The sequence below is a fragment of the Nerophis ophidion genome, linkage group LG18 (genome assembly GCF_033978795.1).
Source record: "Nerophis ophidion isolate RoL-2023_Sa linkage group LG18, RoL_Noph_v1.0, whole genome shotgun sequence".
NCBI lineage: Eukaryota > Metazoa > Chordata > Actinopteri > Syngnathiformes > Syngnathidae > Nerophis > Nerophis ophidion.
Window position 1 is genome coordinate 13,266,688 of NC_084628.1, and position 22,087 is coordinate 13,288,774.

The 22,087-nt window shown below is 38.3% G+C and overlaps 1 protein-coding gene across 4 annotated transcripts in view; it reads left to right on the forward strand.

The window, feature by feature from the left end:
- The window catches only part of gramd1bb (GRAM domain containing 1Bb), a 400,828-nt gene that overhangs the window by 186,960 nt on the left and 191,781 nt on the right, over positions 1–22,087 (forward strand). For all 4 annotated transcript variants that reach the window (XM_061878757.1, XM_061878759.1, XM_061878758.1 and 1 more), the window contains one exon: positions 7,966–7,992. In XM_061878757.1, coding sequence (XP_061734741.1) covers positions 7,966–7,992 — 27 coding nt within the window. The remainder of the gene's footprint in view (positions 1–7,965; positions 7,993–22,087) is intronic.

The window sequence follows — 22,087 nt, forward strand, 5'->3', positions numbered from 1 at the left end:
AGTCCTTTAAGACATTTGTGATTTAGGGCTTTATAAATAAACATAGATTGATTGATTGATGATAAAACTTTGGGAACTGAGGAGAGACATTTTTGAAACTTTTCAGGTGGAATTCTTTCCCATTCTTGTTTTATGTACAGATTAAGTTGTTCAACTGTCCGGGGTCTCCGTTGTGGTATTTTAGGCTTCATAATGCGCCACACATTCTCAATGGGAGACAGGTCTGGACTACATGAAAGCCAGTCTAGTACCCGCATTCTTTTACTATGAAGCCACGCTGTTGGAACAAGTGACTTGGCATTTTCTTGCTGAAATAAGCAGGGGCGTCCATGATAACGTTGCTTGGATGGCAACATATGTTGCTCCAAAACCTGTGTGGACCTGTCAGCATTAATGGTGCCTTCACAGATGTCTAAGTTACCCATGCTTTGGCCATTACTACACCTCATGCCATCACAGATGCTGGCTTTTCAACTTTTCACCTAGAACAGTCCTGATGGTTCTTTTGCTCTTTGGTCCGGAAGACACGACGTTCACCGTTTCCAAAAAACAATGTGAAATGTGGACTCATCAGACCACAGAAGACTTTTCCACTTTGCATCAGTTCATCTTAGCTGAGTTCGGGCTCAGAGAAGCCGGCGGCGTTTCTGGGTGTCGTTGATGAATGGCTTTGGCTTTGCATAGTATTTTTAACTTGCACTTAAAGATGTAGCGACCAACTGTAGTTACTGACAGTGGTTTTATGAAGTGTTCCTGAGCCCATGTGGTGATATTCTTTACACACTGATGTCGCTTTTTGATGCAGTACCGCCTGAAGGAACGAAGGTCTGTTATATCATCGCTTACGTGCAGTGATTTCTCCAGATTCTCTGAACCTTTTGGTGGTATTACGGACCATAGATGGTGAAATTCCCTAAATTCCTTGCAATAGCCCGTTGAGAAATGTTGTTTTTAAACTGTTTGGAAATTTGCTCATGCTTTGTTCACAAAGTGGTGACCGTTTCCCAATCCTTGTTTGTGAATGACTGAGCATTTCACGGAAGCTGCTTTTATACCCAATCATGGCACCCACCTGTTTCCAATTAGCCTGCACACCAGTAGAATGTTCCAAATAATTGTTTTATGAGCATTTCTCAACTTTATCAGTATTTATTGCCACCTTTACCAACTTCTTTGTCAGGTGTTGCTGGCATCAAATTCTATAGTTAATGATTATTTGCAAAAAAAAAAAAAAGTTTATCAGTTTGAAAATCATATGTTGTCTTTGTAGGATATTCAACTAAATGTGGGTTGAAAATAATTCGCAAATCATTGTATTCCGTTTATATTTACATCAAACACAATTTCCCACCTCATTTGGAAATGGGGTTTGTATCACATATAAGATGTCCCCGTCCACTGGACCCAGGGCTGATAGAAATGTGGAAATAGATGTTCTGTGTACCACACACACACACACACACACACACACAGCAGGCATAGACAGGAGGAGGACAGAGTGTAGGTGCACAGAACATCAGAGGGTCAAATGTGCGAGGAAATGAGAGCAGACAGTGTTGACAATGTTGCAACCTTGTGTGGGAACCGCAGGTTCAGAAACGCAAATGAAAAATCCCTGTGGGATGCAGAAACTGGCAAAGAAATTTTCTGTGCAACGTTCATATTGTTGTTACTTAGCCAGCGTTTGTGGGTCTGATGGACCCGTTGCATTTTGTGGCTTTTAATGCCTCACAATCAAACATTTGTATGTTAAAATACTGAACAGACGTTTACCTTATCCCAATAAACATCTGTTCAGTATTTTAACATAAAATTCCATGAATGAATTTTTCATCACCTGCTGGAATTTAAAATTCATGTTTTAGCAGTAATGTTGATTGAACAAAGATTGTTTTACACGCACACACATTTGGACACACACACACACACACACGCACACACACACACACACACACATCTTTCACAGCAAAATTGTTGTCAAAGTCATTTGTAAAATGTACAGCATATCGAGGGTTCTTGCTTCACATAATTCACAGTACGGACACACATTTCTTTTACACACAAACAGATCAAAATACAGACGGATTTTTTTTTTCTTTTTCTCACCCACAGACAAATCATAATACAGACACAGAAATTAGAACACACACGTGGACTTGATTGCACACACACTAGTGTAGTCCATCCATCCATCCATTTTCTACCGCTTATTCCCTTTGGGGACGCGGGGGGCGCTGGTGCCTATCTCAGCTACAAACGGGCAGAAGGCGGAGTGCACCCTGGACAAACTAGTGTAGTCCCGATACCAATATTTTGGTACCGGTACCAAAATAATTTTAAAACTTTTCGGTACTTTTCTAAACAAATGGGACCACAAGAAATGACATTATTTGCTTTATTTTAACAACAAATCTTAGGGTACCTGCGATGAGGTTGCGACTTGTCCAGGGTGTACACCGCCTTCCGCCCGATTGTAGCTGAGATATAGGCACCAGCGCCCCCCGTAAAAAATGGATGGACGAATGGAACTTCGGGTACATTAAACATATGTTACTTAGTGCAAGTTTGTCCTTAAATTAAATAGTGAACATACAAGACAACTTGTCTTTTAGTAGTAAGTAAACAAACAAAGACGCCTAATTTAGTCTGCTGACATATGCAGTAACATATTGTGTTATTCATCATTCTATTTTGTCAAAATTAAGGACAAGTGGTAGAAAATGTATTATGAATCTGTTTTTTCTTTCACTGTTAATATTGGCTTACTTTCTGTTTAAACATGTCCTATCTACACTTCTGTTAAAATGTAATAATTACTTATTCTTCTGTTGTTGGATACTTTACATTAGTTGCGGATAATACCACAAATTTGGATATCAATCCGATACCAAGTCGTTACAGGATCATACATTGGTCACATTCTAAGTCCTCATGTGTGCAGGGACATAGTTCCTGAGGTTATAAACATAACATAATTTTTTTTTAAATGAAAGAAGACTTTGTGATGCTAAAAAATATTGATGTAATCATAGTAGTATCGACTAGATAGATTGTGCACTTAGTATCATCACAGTGGATGTTAGGTGTAGTTCCACAAATGGCGTTTGTTTGTATTGTAGCGTCCCGGAAAAGTTGGCTGCTGCAGGGAATTCTGGGAATTTGTCCTGTTTTGTTTGTTGTGTTGCAGTGCAAATATTCTCCCAAAATGTGTTTGTCATTGTTGTTTAACATGGTTTCACTACATGGCACATATTTATGGCAATGTTGGCGTTGTTCAAACGGCCACCCTTAATGTGACATGTATGGCTGTTGACTAAGTATGCACTTCAGTCTTATGTGTAGTATGTTTAAAGTTGAATTGGTCATCGTAATTGTAGAGGATTGCTCATAGATTAATCTTGTCTTGATTTAGTTAACTTCAGACCATTTTAACACTCATGACTTCGGTGTGTAGTGAAGCATATATGGCTAATAAAGATTTAGAAGGACATACAACTAGCTAGACTGTTTCTTAAAGCGTGACGGCGCCAATAGGTGGGGGACCGGTACTTTTTAGAGGCGGTATAGTACCGAATGATTCAACAGTATCGCGGTACTATACTAAACCTACTCAGTGGTCTAGTGGTTAGAGTGTCCGCCCTGAGATCGGTAGGTTGTGAGTTCAAACCAAAGTCATACCAAAGACAATAAAAATAGGACACATTGCCTCTCTGCTTGACATTCAGCATTAAGGGTTGGAATTGGGGATTAAATCACCAAAAATTATTCCCCAGCACAGAAACCGCTGCTGCTCACTGCTCCCCTCACCTCCCAGGGGGTGATTAAGGGTGATGCATCAAATGCAGAGAATAATTTCGCCACAACTCATGTGTGTGTGTGACTATCATTGGAACTTTAACTTTAATACCGGTATACCGTACAGTTGGGAGAGGTATCTCTGCAATCTAGGGGAAATATTTAAACATGAATAATTTAGTGTTTATTTATCCATGACGATACTAGATTAGCCAAAGAAAAAAAGATAGCGACATTACTATGTTTGTGTCACGACTTGGACTATGGAATATTTTGTTTTTCCAACGCAAAGGATGATTTGCACGAGCCAGGCGTGAATGTAAGTACATCTTTTTTTTTTTTTCCAAGATGGCGCTGCTGTAGTGGCTGCTGTTGGCAGGAGCTCTGTGCTCTTGTATCATCCTTTTGTGTTTCCCTCTTGTTTTCATGTGTTATTATATTTTTTTGCATTTTGGTCCGGGACCCTTTGGGACTGTCTGACAAGGGGTGCCACTTTCGTGACCTCTGTGGTGCTTTTTTTGTGGACTTCTGGATCTGCCTCCTGGGAGCCTTTTGGCCATGGAGACCAGCTGCTGGGTGTCTGCTACACCAGAGTCTGTTTGGAGGGACTGGAGGAGATGCGGATGAGGGGACAGGGCTGCGGAGCTGGCACTGAGCGCTGGGACGGAGAGGCTTCGCGGTGTCTCGATTGGGTGAGCAGGTGTCGGACACCTCAGTCACCTTGGACGTATCCTCGCTCATCCATGCGGACTGGATACTGGCCAAAAGTGGAGTCGCCTGTCTTGGTTGCTTTGTTGGATCTGCTTCTGTCTCTGGCCATGCTCCCTCCACCCCAGCGGACGATGGCTTGGAACACCACAGAGGCCACCACAGTGGATATGTTTCTTTTACTTTTTATTCATAGCTGTATGTAGAAGTGTCTGCTTGTATCTGCTGCTTTAATGTCTTTAATGTCCTCCGTGGTCTTTGATGTTTGATGTTTCCCTCTTTCACACTTGGAAGAGGCATGTGTACTAAGGCTATGAGTTGTTCTATTCCCTTGGCCTCAGTCTGCACCCCCACTCCAGGGCCTAGGCTAAGACCGTTTTTTTATTTTTTTATTTTATTTTAATCTTCTATTCCCCCCCCCCCCCCCCCCCGCCCGCTTGTTTACCTGTATGTCATCTTTTTTTGTAACGGGCGCTGGAAGCCGGCAGACCCGTCAGCGATCCTGTTCTGTCTCCCTGTAATGTTTGTCTGATCTTGAATGGGATTGTGCTGAAAATTTTAATTTTCCTGAAGGAACTCTCCTGACGGAATAAATAAAGTACTATCTATCTAATCTAATCTAATGTTGATTTATTACTAAACAAACAGACTACAACAAAAGGCAAACAAAGGGCGCGCACGAGGGCGGAAAACCAACTTGGCTAATGAAAAAACAAAAGACTCATAAATACTACAAACATGAAACAAAAACACTTGCACTGTGGCATGAAAAAAACAAAACTTGCACTGTAGCATAAATACAAAACTTACGTAGCGTGGACAAAAATGAACAGCAAGGCATGAAGAAGATGAATACGGGATGTGTAGGCACATAAGTACAAAGTTTCCAGGCCGAAGAACAAAAACCAAATGGCTTAAATAGCAGTGACATAATTAGTAATGGAACAGGTGCGTGACATGACAGCTGAAACTAATGAGTTGACGTGGTAACAAAAACCATGTGTCCTTTTTTTTTTTTCTTTGTCATGAAAAAGGAACGTTTTTGTCATGAAAAGGGAGGTTTTTGTGGTTGGTGCACTAATTTTAAGTGTATATTGTGTTTTTTATGTTGATTTAATAAAAACAAAACAAAACAAAAAAAAAAATATATATATATATATATATATATATATATTTTTTTTTTATTTATTTTTTTTTTTAATAAAAATTTATAAAAAATTATTCTGCAGCCCGGTGGGTGGGGACCACTGGCCTAGACGATATATTGTTTTTATCGAGTAATTCAAGTTTTTTGTTGCAGACGACTTGGAAAACAAAAAAATCTATGCATTTCTTCTCTTGCTCCGGCATACTTTTTTTTTGCCCCATGAGCTTTCGTAGTCCTCTTATTTCCCCTTATTTCCTTAGCGGAGATCCACAACAAGCCTAGCAAAACATGGCTGATGCTAACGAGAGTGAGACGTTTGTTCTATAAAAAAAAATAAGTGTTGTCAGTGCTTTGGGGACGCCGTGGATCGTTTGGTTGAGCGGCTGTGCCAGCAACCTGAGGGTTCGTGGTTCAATCCCCACCTTCTACCATCCTAGTCACGTCTGTTGTGTCCTTGAGCAAGACACTTCACCCTTGCTCCTGATGGGTCATGGTTAGGGCCTTGCATGGCAGCTCCCGCCATCAGTGTGTGAATGGGTGAATGTATAAATAGTGTCAAAGCGCTTTGAGTTCCTTAAAAAGGTAGAAAAGCGCTATACAAGTATAACCCATTTACAACCCAAACAAAAACCGATTCAGATACAGACGCACAAAATGACACAGACACGTGAACTGGATTACAGAGCAACATATTGAGATACGCCTTTGTAAATAATCTTGCTACAATAACACTTCCATAAACGCTCTAAAGTTGGGGCACTCATAAGTAGGGATGTCCCGATCCAGGTTTTTGCACTTCCGATACGATATTGTTTTTGCACTTCCGATCCAATACTGATACTGGTCGATAGTGACCTATCTGAGCATGTATTAAAGTTTAAAGTTATTTAGCCTACTTAGTTTTCAGATTCATGTTGAAAAGGGTTTTGGTACTCTTGATAACTAGCCAGCTGAATTAGGTGAGTTTGAATAATACACAATGGTTGGTATTCAAAGATAAACACAAGATTGAAAAAGTGAATTGAAGTGAATTATATTTATACAGCGCTTTTTCTCCAGTGACTCAAAGCACTTTACATAGTGAAAGCCAATATCTAAGTTACATTTAAAGCAGTGTGGGTGGCACTGGGAGCAGGTGGGTAAAATGTCTTGCCCAAGGACACAACAGCAGTGACTAGGATGGCGGAAGCGGGGATCGAACCTGCAACCCTCAAGTTGTTGGCATGGCCGCTCTACCAACCGAGTTATACCGCCCCAAAGAGACATGGCATCATTAAACAGTAAACAAAAAGTGAACTGTATAAAGTGCAAATAATGCTGTAAACATTATTAAAAATGCAAAACACACAACCTGAGTGGGATAAAATGTTTATAACTCAGCATCAATACTTGCTCTTGAACAAGTGTAAACTTGAAGAAAAAAAAACCATCTACACACTCCTTTCCATTGTTTGCCCCAGTCAGGGGGTGGGGGTGGGGGGGCAAACAATTGAAGTCCAAGCAGAATGGGGAGATTCTTTCTAACAAAGACGAGCACTTCAAGATGCTCAGGTGTCAGCCTGCTCCTGTGTTCATCAATGATGAGTGCTAAAAAGCCTCTCACTCTCAAGTCATTAAAATGTCTTACAACTTTACCACCACGCTTGACTTTATTGTGGCATGTTTTGCACTCCACCTCTTCATCTTTTTAGTTTTGTAAGGTAAAATAATCCCACACAGCTGACATTTTTACCGTAACTTTTAATTCACACGGCCGTCTTAACGTTTGGAACACAGACCTGTAGATGTGTTGAAGGTGTGCTGGAAAATGCAAAACGGAGCGTAGGGAGCAGGCGAAGAGTGGAATGTATTATTTAAATCGGTGCTTTGGAAAACACGGACCGGATAATTTTTTTAACTGGATCTGGATCTGCATTTTCCCATTCCTTGCCCATACGCATTTTTTGGCAAGTATCGGCGGCCGATCCGATCCAGATATCAGATCGGGACAACCCTACTCTTAAGTCTTTACTAGTGCTACAGTTGCACCCGTTGACCCGCATTTTGCACCCGTCGCCCATTGTCTCGTTTCGAGGGATGTTCAGAATGTTCTGAACTCCTGTTTCCATGCCATTGTTGTACTTTGCAGAATAACACTACCACAACAGAGGTGTGTGTGGATGCTTCTCAAATTCTCACTTTCCTAGGAAGTGGCACTTTTTTTGACAGCAAACTAGGACTTCAGCCGAGTCGTATTTTGGCCTCAAATGTTTTGTTTCATTTTCTCAAGAGTGAAAAGAAAACCCTAAATTGTTTCGTTTTTTGTGTGTTTGCAGGTCTGACAGTGCCGCCGACAAAATCAGGTAAGTCGACGTTGTGACCCACAAAAGCAGCGTGTTGTTGAGCTTGCAGATAGGGGGGGGGGGCTTTACGTTTGTCACCCAGTTCGACGCGGGTCCAGCCTGACACACATTCACAACTCTGTGTGCCGAGCAAGGTGTCGGAATGTGCTTTTGCCCGCGTGGACTCAATACAGTTGCAAGCCGTGGAATGTCATTGTTGGCGCTGGTTGCTGGAACATTATCGCACACAAACATCGGCGAAGGGGAGGGTCGGCATGCTGTGCTGGTGATGTTCGTATGTTAGCCGGGCAGTTTGTGGCAGGTGGTACAAGAGTCATCCCCCTGGTGGCGTTTAAGCTGGAAAACAGGTGGGTGAAAAAATTGTGGGCTTCATTCAAGAATCACAACTTAACCTTTGGTCAACATTTTGCTGTTTTGTTTTTATTGTTGATGCTCTTTGTTGGTGTGTCAAGTTTGCCTGGTACATTTGCTGCACCGAATGGAAACACTGTATCCTGTGTACCAGTGTGTGTGTGAGTGTGTGTCCATGTGTCTGTTTTGGTATGCATAAAGTGGGCAGTCATGCGAAATGGGTGCAGATAGAGCAGCGTTTAAGCCGCCAGGCCTCTCTCTTGCCCATACAATTCCTTCCATAACAACATTAAAAAAGTATCCGAGGGTATGAGGGAAACATCATTAGGTAGACTAATGTGGTGCAAATAGGGAAGATGCTCTAAATAGGTATGTAAATATTTCATGTTATTCATAAATCACATGTACGGTAAGGAAAAGAAGCACATGGGGTGTCCTGATCCGATAAGTTGATATCGGCTTGCTTTTAAAATCTGCAGCTTGTTAGCCAGTTAACATCTAAACGTCCTCCAATAAACACACAAAGTTGATGTTTTCTTGTATTTCGGTCAAGTCATGTACGGTACAAAAGGTTAACATTGCAAGCTATATGCTGATAAGAATGAGCAGCTACACAGTGGCCTAGTGGTTAGAGTGTCCGCCCTGAGATCGGTTGATCGTGAGTTGAAATCCCGGCCGAGTCATACCAAAGACTATAAAAATGGGACCCATTACCTCCCTGCTTGACACTCAGCATTAAGGGTTGGAATTGAGGGTTATATCACCATAAATGATTCCCGGGCGCGGCACGGCTGCTGCTCACTGCTCCCCTCACCTCCCAGGGGGTGATCAAGGGTGATGGGTCAAATGCATAGAATAATTTCGCCACATCTCGTATGTGTGTGACAATCATTGGTACTTTAACTACACAACAGCTAAACACACGAATACAAATAGGCGGAGTAGATGCTGAAAGGGTAAAAGAAAACAGATTTTTGGGTGTAATAATTAATGATAAAATTAATTGGAAAAAATCCCATGTAAAAAATATTCAGCATGACATCAAGAAACACATCAATAATGAATAAAGCTAAACATGTTTTAGACCAAAAATCACTTCCAATTCTTTACTGCTCGTTAGTGTTACATTGTAGAAATATGGGGAAACTACTAGAAATGTGTAGAGAACATACATCCGTCCATCCATTTTCTACCACTTGTCCCTTTCGGAGTCGCGGGGACATACAAACCCTTTATTTATCAAATCACTATTATTGAACTTCAACGATTTGGTGCATTTGCAAACAGATAAAATTGTGTACAAAGCAAACTATAACCTGCTACCCGAGAATGTACAACAAAAGAAGGAATATAACTAGAGGAAAATCTAATTTAAAACGTGTATGCTCGTACAACGCTTAAAAGTATTTAGCATATCAGTATGTGGAATCAAATTATGGGATGGATTAACCAAATAAATCAAACAAAGCACCAATATGACTCAGTTTAAGAGACTGTTCAAACTACAAGTGTTATAATAAACATTTTCGACCCTTTTTTTTTATTTCGACTATGATTATGTTTTTATTTTATGTGTTTGCTTACTGTGGTATATTATTATTTGTTCACTTTTCTGTTACAAAGAACAAGGAAATTGGATTAAATTGCTTTGGTAGGAAAAGGGGTAGGATTAAATAAGCTCTGCTTCTTCCTACTCCTTTTCGGACGTGCTGTAATGAAACAACTGGATGCATTACATTGTATCGTATTCATGTTCGAAATGAGTTGAAACTGAACTGAACAATAACACAAGTTAGACGTATGCAATAAAGATCCTTTATTGAACAATATTGCCATAAAAGACCACATTTCTCAATAAGTATCGAATGGTTGCATATTACTTACAGATATAAAGCCTGCAAAGAACAAGTGTATTACAAAGTATCAGTAACAAACGTGTCCGCGTCATCCACCCAACCTTCAATCAATCAATCAATGTTTACTTATATAGCCCTAAATCACTAGTGTCTCAAAGGGTTGCACAAACCACTACGACATCCTCGGTAGGCCCACATAAGGGCAAGGAAAACTCACACCCAGTGGGACGTCGGTGACAATGATGACTATGAGAACCTTGGAGAGGAGGAAAGCAATGGATGTCGAGCGGGTCTAACATGATACTGTGAAAGTTCAATCCATAATGGATCCAACACAGTCGCGAGAGTCCAGTCCAAAGCGGATCCAACACAGCAGCGAGAGTCTCGTTCACAGCGGAGCCAGCAGGAAAACATCCCAAGCGGAGGCGGATCAGCAGCGCAGAGATCTCCCCAGCCGATACACAGGCGAGCAGTACATGGCCACCGGCTCGGACCGGACCCCCTCCACAAGGGAGAGTGGGACATAGGAAAAAAAGAAAAGAAACGGCAGATCAACTGGTCTCAAAAGGGAGTCCTTGTTTATATTGAAGTGCTATAGCTTAGCGGCTTTTTTGTTTCCTCCTCGGTGTGACGTGGCATGTTTTGCTACAGTATAACTCATCTTCTCGTTTGCCAGTGATGATAATACTTTTAAACGCTAGCGTCAAAAAAACAAGTACCACGTAATATCCGCTTGTATTTTCAAAATCTGCAGCTTGTTAGCTTGTTAACATCTAAATGTCATCTAATAAACACAGAAAGTAGGTCTTTTCTTCTATTTTAGTCAAGTCGTCTACAAAAGTTGGACATTGTAGGCTATATGCTAATAGGAAGGAGCAGCTACACAACAGCTTAGCACACAACAACACACAAGCTGGACATATGTAATAAAGATCCTTCTTTGAACAATATTCCTATGAAATGCCATATTTCTCAATATAAACAAGTATCAAATAGTTTTAGTTGCATATTACCTACAGATGTAAAGACTGCAAAGTACAAGTGTTTTAGAAAGTATCATTAACAAAAGTGTCGGCATCATCCACCCAACCTTATTTATATTGAAGTGCTATTCCTTAACGGCTAGCTGTGTTTTTTTTTTTTGTGTTCTCCTCGGTGTGACGTGGCGTGTTTTGCTACAGTAGTACTCGTCTTCTCGTCTGAGTGTGATAATAATACTTATAAAAGATAGCAGCAAAAAACAAGAATCACATAATATCAGCTTGCATTTAAAATCTGCGGCTTGTTAGCCAGTTAACATCTAAATGTCCTCTAATAAACACAGAAAGTTGGTATTTTCTTCTATTTTAGTCAAGTCGTCTTCAAAAGGTGGACATTGGAGGCTGTATGCTAATAGGAAGGAGCAGCTACACAACAGCTAAGCACACAATAACACACAAGCTGGACATATGTAATAAAGATCCTTCTTTGAACAATATTCCTATCAAATGCCATATTTCTCAATATAAACAAGTATCAAATAGTTTTAGTTGCATAGTACCTACAGATGTAAAGACTGCAAAGTACAAGTGTATTATAAAGTATCATTAACAAAAGTGTCCGCATCATCCACCCAACCTTATTTATATTGAAGTGCTATTTCTTAACGGCTAGCTGTGTTTTTTTTTTTTTTGTGTTCTCCTCGGTGTGATGTGGCATGTTTTGCTACAGTAGTACTTGTCTTCTCGTCTGCCAGTGATAATAATACTTATAAAAGATTGCAGCAAAAAAACAAGTATCACATAATATCAGCTTGCATTTAAAATCTGCGGCTTGTTAGCCAGTTAACATCTAAATGTCCTCTAATAAACACAGAAAGTTGGTATTTTCTTCTATTTTAGTCAAGTCGTCTTCAAAAGGTGGACATTGGAGGCTGTATGCTAATAGGAAGGAGCAGCTACACAACTGCTAAGCACACAATAATACACAAGCTAGACATATGCAATGAAGATCCTTTATTGAACAATATTGCTTTAAAAGACCATTTCTCAATATAAACAAGTATCAAATGGTTGCATATAACTAACAGATATAAAGTCTGCAAAGTACAAGTATATTACAAAGTATCAGTAACAAACGTGTCCGCATCATCCATCCAACCTTGTTTAGTGGAAGTGCTATTGCTTAACGGCTAGCTGTGTTTTTGTTGTTTCCTCCTCGGTGTGTGACGTGGCATGTTTTGCTACAGTAGTACTCGTCCTCCAGTCTGCCAGTGACAATAATACTCATAAGAAACCTACTGGCTCTACTGTTGGCCAAATTTGTGTCATTCATATCGTATTACAACTATATTGTGCAATGCAATTTGTTTATTGTGTGAATGTGAGTGTGAATGTTGTCTGTCTATCTGTGTTGGCCCTGCGATGAGGTGGCGACTTGTCCAGGGTGTACCCCGTCTTCCGCCCGATTGTAGCTGAGATAGGCACCAGCGCCCCCCACAACCCCAAAGGGAATAACAGTAGAAAAATGGATGGACGGATGGATAGCAGTTAACAGTTTTTTTGTGTGGTTTCACAATAAAGGCCATTCATTGCCATGCATCTACTATATAAGATAAAAAAAATACATATATTTGGCCCATGATAGCGCTTTTAAGACTATTATTTGAAATAATAGTCTTAAAAGCTGTATCCTGATAATGCATGTTGATGACACATGCATTGTGTCCGGCAAATTTCACAGCGACTCAAGGATAATGTTCTGCGTAATTTTGGCAGCTCGGTAAGACAGTGGGTAGTGCATGTGCCTCACAATACCAAGGTCCTGAGTTGTCCTGATTTTCAATTCCGGGCTCGGGTTCTTTCTGTGTGGAGTTGGCATGTTCTCCCTGGGACTGCGCGGGCTCCCTCCGGGTACTCCGGCTTCCTCCCACTGCCAAAAACAAGCACCTGGGGATAGGTTGATTGGCAACACTAAATTGTTGTGCGTATATATATACATATGTATATATGTGTGTGTATATATACATATGTATATATGTGTGTGTATATACATATATATGTACATATGTATACATCCATCCATTTCTGCAGCTTATTCCCCTTTAGGGTCCCTGGGGGCGCTGGTGCCTATCTCAGCTACAATCGGGCGGAAGGCGCCGTACACCCTGGACAAGTCGCCCCTCATCGCAGGGCCAACACAGATAGACAGCATTCGCACTCACATTCACACACTAGGGCCAATTTAGTGTTGCCAATCAACCTATCCCCAGGTGCATGTCTTTGGAAGTGGGAGGAAGCCGGAATACCCGGAGGGAACCTACGCCTTCACGGGGAGAACATGCAAACTCCACACAGAAAGATCCCGAGCCCGGGATTGAACCCTGACTACTCAGGACATTCGTATTGTGAGGCAGACGCACATACCCCTCTGCCATATATATATATTTATATATATATATATATATATATATATGTATGTATATATATATATATATATATATATATATATACATATATATATATATATATATATATATATATATATATATGTATGTATGTATGTATGTATGTATATATATATATATACATATGTATGTATATATATATACATATGTATGTATATATATATACATATGTATATATATATATATATATACATATGTATGTATATATATATATATATATATATATATATATATATATATATATATATATATATATATATATATATATACGTGCGTGCGTGCGTGCGTGCGTGCGTGTGTGTGTGTTTATCAGGGTGTACCCTGCCTTCTGCCCCAATGCAACTGAGAGGCTCCAGCACCCCACACGACCCCAAAACGGACAAGTGGTCGAAAAAAAATGGATGGATTTATAGAGGCTAATGTTCCTCTACAGTGCAAAACTGCCTCTATTTCAGCAATCATTGCATCATTCAACTTACTGCATCATGAGCTGAATTTAATGAATGATATTGCCCACCAGGTGTCACCAAAACAAATCATTACAAAAGAATGAATCCGTCGAAAGGTTGGCGTTTTTCATTCCTACTATTGTGTTCTGAGTCATTTAATTTCATCCAGCCTGTTCTAACATTCCACACTACAAAATAACAATGTCCTATAATTTTATCCTGTTGTCTATTCTGATATCGGTATCAACTAATACTCTAGCCTCCAATATCGTGTGCATCCTTTTTTGACATCACTGCAGGTAGTGTACTTATACTGGCTAAGTAGTTTTGGAAGCACACAATTATTGATTAGTTTTGTGCAGCAACTGAGCGGCTGAATAATGCATGTGGGAGTGACTGCTCCAGGAAGAGTACCTGGAAACACGTATACACTATTCCATCAGTTATTAATGTTTCTAGAGTAGGAGTGCCCTAACTTTTTCCTCCAAGGGCCAAAGTGGAAATGCACCATTAGTCCGCGGGCCAAACCCAGCATTTTTAAAAGTACATGAGTGAAGTTTTTTAGACTAGGTTGCACAAAGTATAGCCCGTAGCTAATTTCTAAACAGCCCGTGTCACAAACGTTAGCATTTCAATATTAGCATGCTAACTTTTTTTTTTACAAATTTTGCAGCTACTTGACATCTGATGTTATTGTTAGCATGTTAGCATAGTACCTTTTTATTTTTTTTTAGCTCGCTTGAGCAGAGGTGCCCAAAATATAGCCCGTAGCTTATGTCTAAACAATAGTTAGCATTTTAATAATAGCATGCTAGCTTTGTTTTGCTAGTTTTGCAGTTACTTGACATGATACCGGTTATTATGCAAGCTTCTTTTCTTTATCTAATTGTGTTGGTTTGCACACAACTCTGTTATAGTTGTGTGCTTGATGCAATGTAATGTTAGCATGCCACTGTAGCATTTTAAACAAATCAGAGTAATATTTTAAGCACTTGACGCATGTTAATTTTTTAGCTTGCTAACATTAGCATGCTAGCTTTTTTTGGGCTAATTCAAAGGGTATTTCGTAGTTTATATTTTAGTATTTCACTAATGTGAACTGTAAGCATGTTATTGTTAGCATGTTAGCATAGTATCTTTATTTTTTTTAGCTCGCTTGGCGTTTTTAGAGCAAAGGTGCCCAAAATATAGCCCGTAGCTTATTTCTAAACAATAGTTAGCATTTTAATATTAGCATGCTAGCTTTGTTTTGCAAATTTTTCAGTTACTTGACATGATACCTGTTATTATGTAAGCTAATTTTCTTTATCTAATTGTGTTGGTTTGCACACAACTCTGTCATAGTTGTGTGCTTGATGCAATGTAATGTTAGCATGCCACTGTAGCATTTTAAACAAATCAGAGTAATATTTTAAGCACTTGACGCATGTTAATTTTTTAGCTTGCTAACATTAGCATGCTAGCTTTTTTTGGGCTAATTCAAAGGGTATTTCGTAGTTTATATTTTAGTATTTCACTAATGTGAACTGTAAGCATGTTATTGTTAGCATGTTAGCATAGTATCTTTATTTTTTTTAGCTCGCTTGGCGTTTTTAGAGCAAAGGTGCCCAAAATATAGCCCGTAGCTTATTTCTAAACAATAGTTAGCATTTTAATATTAGCATGCTAACTTTGTCTTGCTAATTTTGCAGTTACTTAACATATGATACCTGTTCGTATGCAAGCTTCTTTTCTTTGGATAATTGTGTAGGTTTACACACACCTCAGTCATAGTCGTGTGCTGGATGCAATTTAATGTTAGCATGCTACTGGAGCATTTTAAACACATCAGAGTAACATATTTTAGCGCTTGACACATTTTAGTTTGTTTTTTAGCTTGCTAACATTCGCACGGCGGCTTTTTTGGCTAATTTAAAGGATAGTTTGTAGTTTATATTTTGGTATTTCACTAATACAAACTGTAAGCATGTTAGCATAGTACCTTTATTATTTTGGCTTGCTTTGCGTTTTTAGAGCAAGGGTGCCCAATATATAGCCCTTAGCTAATTCTAAACAGCCTGTGTCACAATAGTTAGCATTTTAATATTAGCATGCTAACTTTGTTTTGCAAATTTTTCAGTCACTTGACATCTGATACCTGTTAGTATGCAAGCTTCTTTTCTTTAGCTAATTGTGTAGGTTTGCACACTAGCTAGCTGTTTTGGCTATTTCAAAGGGTATTTTGTAGATTATATTTTGGTATTTCACCAAGGCGAACAGTAAGCGTGTCATTGTTAGCATTTTATCATAGTAAATTTTTTCTTTTTGCTCGCTTTGTCTTTTTAGAGCAGGGGTTCCCAAAGTATAGCCCGGAGCTAATTCTAAACAAGCCTGTGTCACATTAGTTAGCATTTTAATATCAGCATGCTAACTTTGTTTTGCTAATTTTTCAGTTACTTGACATCTGATACTTGTTAGTATGCAAGCTTCTTTTCTTTGGGTAATTGTGTAGGTTTGCACACTAGTTAGCTTTTTTGGCTAATTCAAAGGGTATTTAGTAGTTTATATTTTGGTATTTCACTAATGCGAATTGTAAGCACGGTATTAGCATTTTAGCATAGTACCTTTTTTCTTTTGGCTCGCTTTGTTCCTACTTTATTGCCAGTTTAGACATGTAATACATTCTGAAAACCACCATTTGGTGGACCAAACAAAATAACTTTGCGGGCCGAATTTGTCCCTCAGGCCCCACTTTGAGCACCCCTGTTCTAGAGGGCTCCTTTCATGCTGCTTTGAGTGCACACGTTCCTCGTTCTGGCTGTCACGGATCGTCCTGACGTTGGTGGATTTCCTAAAAGAGAATTCCTCTCATGTCTTCTTTGTCTTTGCCGTAAACGTCCTTGTTGCTTTTTTCCGCCGTCTCAGCTGCAGGATTATCGATCATTGTCAGAGGTTTGAGAGATGTTTGCTTTCATAGCATAATCTGATCTTGGGTCTTTGGAGGCCGGAGCCTCGCAAAAACACACATCTTGCATATGGTTGCACATGTTCTTATAATAACTCTTAGAGATAGTATGGCAATGTGGACACGGGGGACAGTTATTGGACAGCCAACATACAATATCCGGGAACTGTAGCAGACAGTTTTATAAACGAGTCTGTAGTTAATCCATCAGAGTGACAAGTTGTTGGTTCCCACCACACTACTAATATACACACAGGTATTACCTAACAGGGGCTAACAAAGCCAACTGTTAATGGAACTTGGGTAGAAAGTACGACTATGTAGAGGCAATCTGATGCTGAAAAAAAAAAAAAGTATTGGCTAACATCTAAATCAGGGGTCACCAACGTGGTGCTCGCGGGCACCAGGTAGCCCGTAAGGACCAGATCAGTCGCCCGCTGGCCTGTTCTAAGAATAGCTCAAATAGCAGCACTTACCAGTGAGCTGCCTCTATTTTTTAAATTTAATTTATTTACTAGCAAGCTGGTCTCGCTTTGCTCGACATTTTTAATTCTAAGAGAGACAAAACTCAAATAGAAATTGAAAATCCAAGAAAATATTTTTAAGACTTGGTCTTCAGTTGTTTAAATACATTCATTTATTTTTTTTACTTTGCTTCTTATAACTTTCAGAAAGACAATTTTAGAGAAAAAATGCAACCATAAAAATGTTTTTAGGATTTTTAAACACATATACCTTTTTACCTTTTAAATTCCTTCCTCTTCTTTCCTGACAATTTATATCAATGTTCAAGTATTTTTTTTTTTATATTGTAAAGAATAATAATAGATTTTGATTTAATTGTTCATTTTAGATTCTGTTTTTTCGACGAAGAATATTTGGAAAATATTTCTTCAAACTTATGATTAAAATTCCCAAAAAATATACTGGCAAATCTAGAAAATCTTTAGAATAAAATTTAAATGTTATTGCAAATTATTTTGAATTTCTTTTTAAATTTTTGTTCTGGAAAATCTAGAAGAAAGAATGATTTGTCTTTGTTAGAAATATTGTTGGAAATATAGCTTAATCCATTTTTTTATATATTATAACAAAATGCAGATTGGATGTTAAATTATTTAAAACATGTCATCAAAATTCCAAAATTAATCTTAATCAGGAACAATTACTAATGATGTTCCTTAATTTCTTTGTTTTTTTTCAAAAAGATTCAAATTAGCTAGTTTTTTCTTTTTTTTCGGTTGAATTCTGAATTTTAAAGAATCGAAATTGAAGATAAACTATGTTTTAATTTTCATTTTTTTCCTGTTTTCTCCTCTTCTAAACCGTTCAATTAAGTGTTTTTTTCATCATTTGTTCTCTACAAAAACCATCCCTAAAAAAGGAAAAAAAATGTACGATGTAATGACAGACAAAAATACCCATTTATATATATATATATATATATATATATATATATATATATATATATATATATATATATATATATATGGATTTACTTATTAAAGGTAAATTGAGCAAATTGGCTATTTCTGGCAATTTATTTAAGTGTGTATCAAACTGGTAGCCCTTCCCATTAATCAGTACCCAAGAAATAGCTCTTGGTTTCAAAAAAGTCGGTGACCCCTGCACTAAATTTTCTGATACAAATAGTTCTGCAGCGTGTTAATTTCAGCAAAAACTAGACAGTCAGATAACAAATTAAAATCATAAAGGTTGGTCTATTTTAGTCGAGTATTAACAAATGGTAAACATGGTAGGCTATAGGCTACTCCAGCTAGCAGCTACACAACAGCTAAGCACACTATAGCACAAAAATAGACATAATTGAACAATACTCCAGTCTAAAACACATGATTCAATGTAAACATGTACTAAATAAAGTCTTTAATGCAGGAGTGTGTTAGAAAGTATCCAGTAACAAATGTGTCCGCATCATTCAATTATTGTGGCCACTAGGTGTCGCCAAACACATTGCTGCTCCTCCTCAACTTAAAGCATAAATACAAACCTCAAAACCAGTGAAGTTGGCACATTGTGTAAATGGTAAATAAAAACAGAATGCAATGATTTGCCAATCCTTTTTCAACCTGTATTCAATTGAATAGACTGCGAAGACAAAATACTTATTGTTTTCGAACTGGACAGCGGTGTTATTTTTTACAAATATTGGCTCATTTGGAATTTGATGCCTGCAACATGTTTCAAAAAAGCTGGCACAAGTGGCAAAAAAGGCTGATAAAGTTGAACAAAGCTCATCAAACACTTTTTTGGAACATCCTACAGGTGAACAGGCTAATTGGGTATAAAAGCAGCTTGCATGAAATGCTCAGTCATTCACAAAGAAGGATGAGGTGGGGGTCACCACTTTGTGAACAAATGTGTGGGCAGATTGTTGAACAGTTTAAGAACATTTCTCAACGAGCTATTGCACGGAATTGAAGCATTTCACCATCCACGGCAGGGGTCACCAACCTTTTTGAAACCAAGAGCTACTTCTTGGGTACTGATTAATGCGAAGGGCTACCAGTTTGATACACACTTATATAAATTGCCAGAAATAGCCAATTTGCTCAATTTACCTTTAATAAACAAATCTAGGCTTCACGTTGGCAGAGGGGTTAGTGCGTCTGCCTCACAATACAAAGTTCCTGCAGTCCTGGGTTCAAATCCAGGCTCGGGATCTTTCTGTGTGGAGTTTGCATGTTCTCCCCGTGAATGCGTGGGTTCCCTCCGGGTACTCCGGCTTCCTCCCACTTCCAAAGACATGCACCTGGGGATAGGTTGATTGGCAACACTAAATTGGCCCTAGTGTGTGAATGTGAGTGTGAATGTTGTCTGTCTGTCTGTGTTGGCTCTGCGATGAGGTGGCGACTTGTCCAGGGTGTACCCCGCCTTCCGCCCGATTGTAGCTGAGATAGGATGGATGGATAAACAAATATATATATATATATATATATATATATATATATATATATAGATATAGATATAGATATATAAAAAATGGGTGTTTCTGTCTGTCATTCCGTCGTACATTTTTTTTCCTTTCACGGAAGGTTTTTTGTAGAGAATAAATGATGAAAATAACACTTAATTGAACGGTTTAAGAGGAGAAAACACGAAAAAAATTAAAATTTAATTTTGTAACATAGTTTATCTTCAATTTCGACTCTTTAAAATTCAAAATTCAACCGAAAAAAAATTTAAGAAAAAAAACTAGCTAATTCGAATCTTTTTGAAAAAAATAAAAAAAGAATTTATGGAACATCATTAGTAATTTTTCTTGATTAAGATTAATTTAAAAATTTTGATTACATGTTTTAAATAGGTTAAAATCCACTTTTGAAATACGATTCAAACTTGATTCTACAGATTTTCTAGATTTGCCAGAATAATTGTTTTGAATTTTAATCATAATAAAATTTAAGAGATATTTCACAAATATTCTTTGTCGAAAAAACAGAAGCTAAAATTAAGAATCAAATTAAAATGTATTTATTATTCTTTACAATAAAAATGAAAAAAATACATGAACATTGATTTAAATTGTCAGGAAAGAAGAGGGAGGAATTTAAAAGGTAAAAAGGTATGTGTTTATAAAAATCCTAAAATCATTTTTGAGGTTATATTTTTTCTCTAAAATTCTCTTTCTGAAAGTTATAAGAATCAAAGTAAAAAAAATAAATGAATTTATTTAAACAAGTGAAGACCAAGTCTTTAAAATATTTTCTTGGAGAGTTTTGTCTCTCTTAGAATTAAAAATGTCAAGCAAAGCAAGACCAGTTTGCTAGTAATGAAATTGAAAAAAAAAAAAAAAAATAGAAGCAGCTCACTGGTAAGTGCTGCTATTTGAGTTATTTTTAGAATAGGCCAGCGGGCTACTCATCTGGTCTTTATGGGCTACCTGGTGCCCGCGGGCACCGCGTTGGTGACCCCTTATTTACGGTACGTAGTATCAAAAGGTTCAGAGAAAAAAGGTACATACAGGTTTTGGAGCAACATATGTTGCCATCCAAGCAATGTTATCATGGACGCCCCTGCTTATTTCAGCAAGACAATGCCAAGCCACGTGTTACAACAGTGTGGCTTCATTGTAAAATAATGCGGGTACTACACTGGCCTGCCTGTAGTCCAGACCTGTGTGGCGCATTATGAAGCTTAAAGGCCTACTGAAATGAGATTTATTTTTCTTATTTAAATGGGGATATCAGGTCCATTCTATGTGTCATACTTGGTCATTTCGCGATATTGCCATTTTTTTGCTGAAAGAATTTAGTAGAGAACATCCACGATAAAGTTTGCAACTTTCAGGGCTAAGAGAAAAGCCCTGCCTCTACCGGAAGTCGCAGACGATGACGTCACATGTTGATGACTCCTCACATATTCACATTGTTTTTAATGGGAGCCTCCAACAAAAAGTGCTATTTGGACCGAGAAAACGACAATTTCCCCATTAGTTTGAGCAAGGATGAAAGATTTGTGTTTGAGGATATTGATAGCGACGGACTAGAAAAAATAAAATAAATAAAAAGTAAGAAAAAAAAAAAAAAATTAATTGCATCGGTACGGATTCAGATGTTTTTAAACACATTTAGTAGGACAATTCTGGGAAATCCCTTATCTTTCTATAGTGTTGCTAGTGTTTTAGTGAGTAAAATATTACCTGATAGTCGGAGGTGTGTGTCCACGGGTGTCTTGACGTGCAGTGTCTCAGGGGAGTCGACGGCAGCTGTGTACGGGGCAAGCTCAGCTTTTCTTCGGGAAAAAGTGACTTTTTAACCACAATTTTCTCACCGAAACCTGCTGGTTCACATTCCGTCGTGTTTCATGTTCGCTTGACCGCTCTGATCCATAGTAAATTTTCACCTCCAGGAATTTTAATCAAGGAATCACCGTGTGTTTGTGTGGCTAAAGGCTAAAGCTTCCCAACTCCATCTTGCTACTTTGACTTCTCCAATATTAATTGAACAAATTGCAAAAGATTGAGCAACACAGTTCTCCAAAATACCGTATAATTATGCCGTTAAAGCAGACGACATTTAGCTGTGTG